The 3,220-nt window shown below is 41.7% G+C and overlaps 1 protein-coding gene across 1 annotated transcript; it reads right to left on the bottom strand.

Moving 5' to 3' along the window:
* Positions 1-728: 728 nt before the first annotated feature.
* LOC147820353 (uncharacterized) lies at positions 729-2,976 on the bottom strand (the record flags this gene model as incomplete). Its single annotated transcript, XM_087171908.1, has 1 exon — positions 729-2,976. A coding segment is annotated over one exon (2,248 nt), but the record flags the coding sequence as incomplete, so codon positions are not given.
* Between the last annotated feature and the right edge of the window lie 244 nt (positions 2,977-3,220).

Genomic DNA, 3,220 nt, shown 5'->3' with positions numbered 1-3,220 from the left:
TGATGCGTTTGATGACATCTGGCCAGTGTTCTTGTGTGTGTGAAGTTCTGATGTTACGTAACTAACACTTGTTGCTGTGCAGTGTGAGAGCTGCAAGGTTTCGTGATAATCAAAACACCTTTACCTGCGCTGAAATGTTTTATTTCTCTTAAAATTCCTCTGTATTAGTTTTTCTACACCTAACTGCTTTGTCTTTTTTTCTTCTCTATTGATTTTATGTATTTTGCTGCCTTTGTCGAGCACTTTGCAATGTGTATTTAGAAAAATGCTTCATAAATAAAAATGATTCAAACAATTATTACAAATGTAGTCATGTATTCATTAATCTATTAATATTACTAATTACAAGATGATTAACAGCCTGTAAGTTAAAGAGTTACTGAAAGTATTGGAATGGACAGAGTAAAGTATCTTTAAGATAGATTTATTATTTATTTAACAACTTTAGAGATGTTAAGAAGTAATTGTTTTGTGGGGAAAACCGGAGAACCCGGGGGAAACCCACTTGATGCACTGAAACGTTTGTTCATTTGTGAGTGCAGTCCAGCTCAGTCAGTTCCGGGCAAATGTGCAGGGATGTGCTCCCTCACTGAGTGTGTGATACCAGTCATTACACATTTGCTTGCATGTTATTGAGAGCTGGACTGAGCTGAGAAATGAAAGCATCGCATCAGTTTGTTCACCCAAAAGATTTGTGTGAGATTTCTTTTGAGTGAATCCTTTGGGAATTATGCTTTGCTCTTCTTTATTTTATTAATGGGAGGGAGGACGATAATGTTCCTTTTCTTTTCAGGCTGGGGCTGGGGTTGAGGTTGAGGCTGGAGCCTGGGGGACAGTTTGTGGATGTGACCAGATTTGGACTCAGAGGGGGGATGGGGCTGAGTGGAAAATGACAAACCAGGTCTGCTTTGTATTTTATGAATTGGGGGGAGGAAAGTCTCTGCATTGATTCCTGACTGACACTGGAACTTGGTGGACCTGAGTGGGAAGCGTGTGTGTTGTGAGAGGTAAACAGACTCTGAATTTTCCTCAGAGGGGGCCTGGGTCTTACTGAGAACAGGGGACAGGGGTCTGTACCTTGATTTCTCTCTAGTCTCCAAGTTGATTTTCCTCAACTCATCTGACAGCCTCTTGACCTCTTCTGTCTTACTCTTGTAATTGTCCTCATATGCCGTGAGCATTCCCTGTAATGCCATTAATCTTTCTCTGAGCTGTCTGTTATCCCATTGACACACGTGGAACTTCTGCACCGCCTCCTTTGACCTGCACTTCAGCTCCTCGATCTCCTGGTTCTTTTCCTCAAGCTGCTGATTTTTCTCATGTACCTCATCTGCCTTCTTAAGACAGGGCAAAAGATGTGTTTTCCTGGCCTGGGTTTTCTCTTCGCCCCTGACGTATTTATAGGCAGACTGGTTAATCATGTGCGTGGTCAGTATGTCGCAATTATTCTCAAGTTCCGTGTTCTTCAGCCTGAGAGACTTGAGTTCCAATTCATATTCTTTGAGGGTATTTCCTTGTTTGATCTTCGTAGCGTCCTGGAGGTTGATCTTCTGTTGCTGCTGCACTAGCTGTTCTTTGTATTGCTCTAGGTCTTTTTCCAACTTTTCTTTCTCTGCTTGCATCTTGGCCATGTTCTTCTGTGCCAACAGCTGGTCTTTATCAGCAGTGGTTGAACACATATCTTGCGTTATCTTAGTTTCTGACAGTTGCTTCTTCATTTCTTCCAGCTGGTTCTTCACAGAACGATAGTCCCTCCTAATCCTGTTCACCTGGATTTTCTTTGCATTGATCTCACGTGTCTCCTCTCGAATTTCACCATTGAGTTGTTCAATTGCTTTGTCCTGCTCAGTGATTTTTGCCTGAGCTGTGAACAAGTTTTTAATGGCGAGGTCTCTTGTACCCTGCATACTTTCATTGATGATTATTTGCTGTCTTTGCTTACTCTCCAATTCACAAATGATAGTCCTCATATTGATTATCTCCTGGTTTTTGGCTTGACTGTGGCCAGCTTCTTTTTGCTTGCGGTTTTGGAGTTTGTGTTTCAGCTCATTGTATTTGTTAACTTGATGTTCCAATGATAGTATTAAGTGACGCTGTTTTCCAGCCTCAGATATCTGATGTTCTAATTCTTCGGTCTTGTGTTTACTAGCCTGAGTTGCCATATCCAGCTGGTGTTCCATCAATATGTGTGAATTCTTTAAGTCGTCAATCTGGCCTAGGAGGTCCCGGATCTCCATCTTCAGATGATGTGCTTTTTTCTTATCAGCTTCAATTTGTCTGCGGTATCTTTCGTTTTCATGACCCCGCCTCGCAGTCTCATTTTCTACACCCTGACATGCCTCTATTGAACAGACCAGCTTGTCATTCTGTTCGTGGAGGTTTTTTACAATGGCTCTTTCGATATTTAACTCGCCTTTAGTCTGCTCGTGTTCCGCATCCTTCTTTTTCAACAGCTGTTTCATTTCTTCCATTGTTTTGACGGCAAAGTTTTTATACCCTGTCAGCTCTTGAACCTGATGATGCAAATTCTGCCCCTGCAAGGTCAGTTTTTTCTTTTCCCCTTTGATTTGATTGAACAGCTCTAAGTCCTTCTCCCTCTGCTCCCTCATCATCTTCTCCACCGAGTATTTGTCCTGGAGTGTGTGACATTGCTTCTCCAGACTCACAATTCTCTGCTCTGAAACGGTCTTTTCTTGAGCTCTGTGAGTCTGTTCGTTGACTAACTCGGTTTTGACCTTATGTAGGTCTTTTCTGAGCTTGTCCACGTGCAAATCCTGTTCCCCGGCTTTACGCTTTAGTTTAGCAACCTCAACTTGTTCTTTTTTCAAAGAGGTCTCGGCTTTAATAAGGAATGAGATTTGTCTTTGCAATTCCTTGTTTTTGTCGATCAGCCTTTTCTCATTTTTCTGTGTCCTCTGTAATTCCTCTCTGATCTCAGAAACACTCATGGTTTCTGTGCTAGTGTTATAATTACCACTTTGAAATGGAGTTATTCACTGTGTAATGTATTCGTTGCACTCACTGTGTAGACTGTGTGTCTTCTAACAGAAACTGAGAGACTCAAACATAAACTGTATTCTAGTTCAAAGTCAAACGTTCCAATGACAGGCAAATGGCTTTGATCCATGCATTCCAATGATGTCATGACTTTCCAATGGTGACATCACTGTGATGTCACACACTTCAGAGGACAACAGTTTAAACTGACTAACGGATCAGG

This window comes from Seriola lalandi, unplaced genomic scaffold (genome assembly GCF_002814215.2).
Source record: "Seriola lalandi dorsalis isolate HSWRI2012SDOR001 ecotype SW California unplaced genomic scaffold, Sedor1 jcf7180001964254, whole genome shotgun sequence".
Classification (NCBI taxonomy): Eukaryota; Metazoa; Chordata; class Actinopteri; order Carangiformes; family Carangidae; genus Seriola; species Seriola lalandi.
Note: the sequence above shows the minus strand (reverse complement) of the source record. Positions and strands in the feature narration are given on the sequence as shown.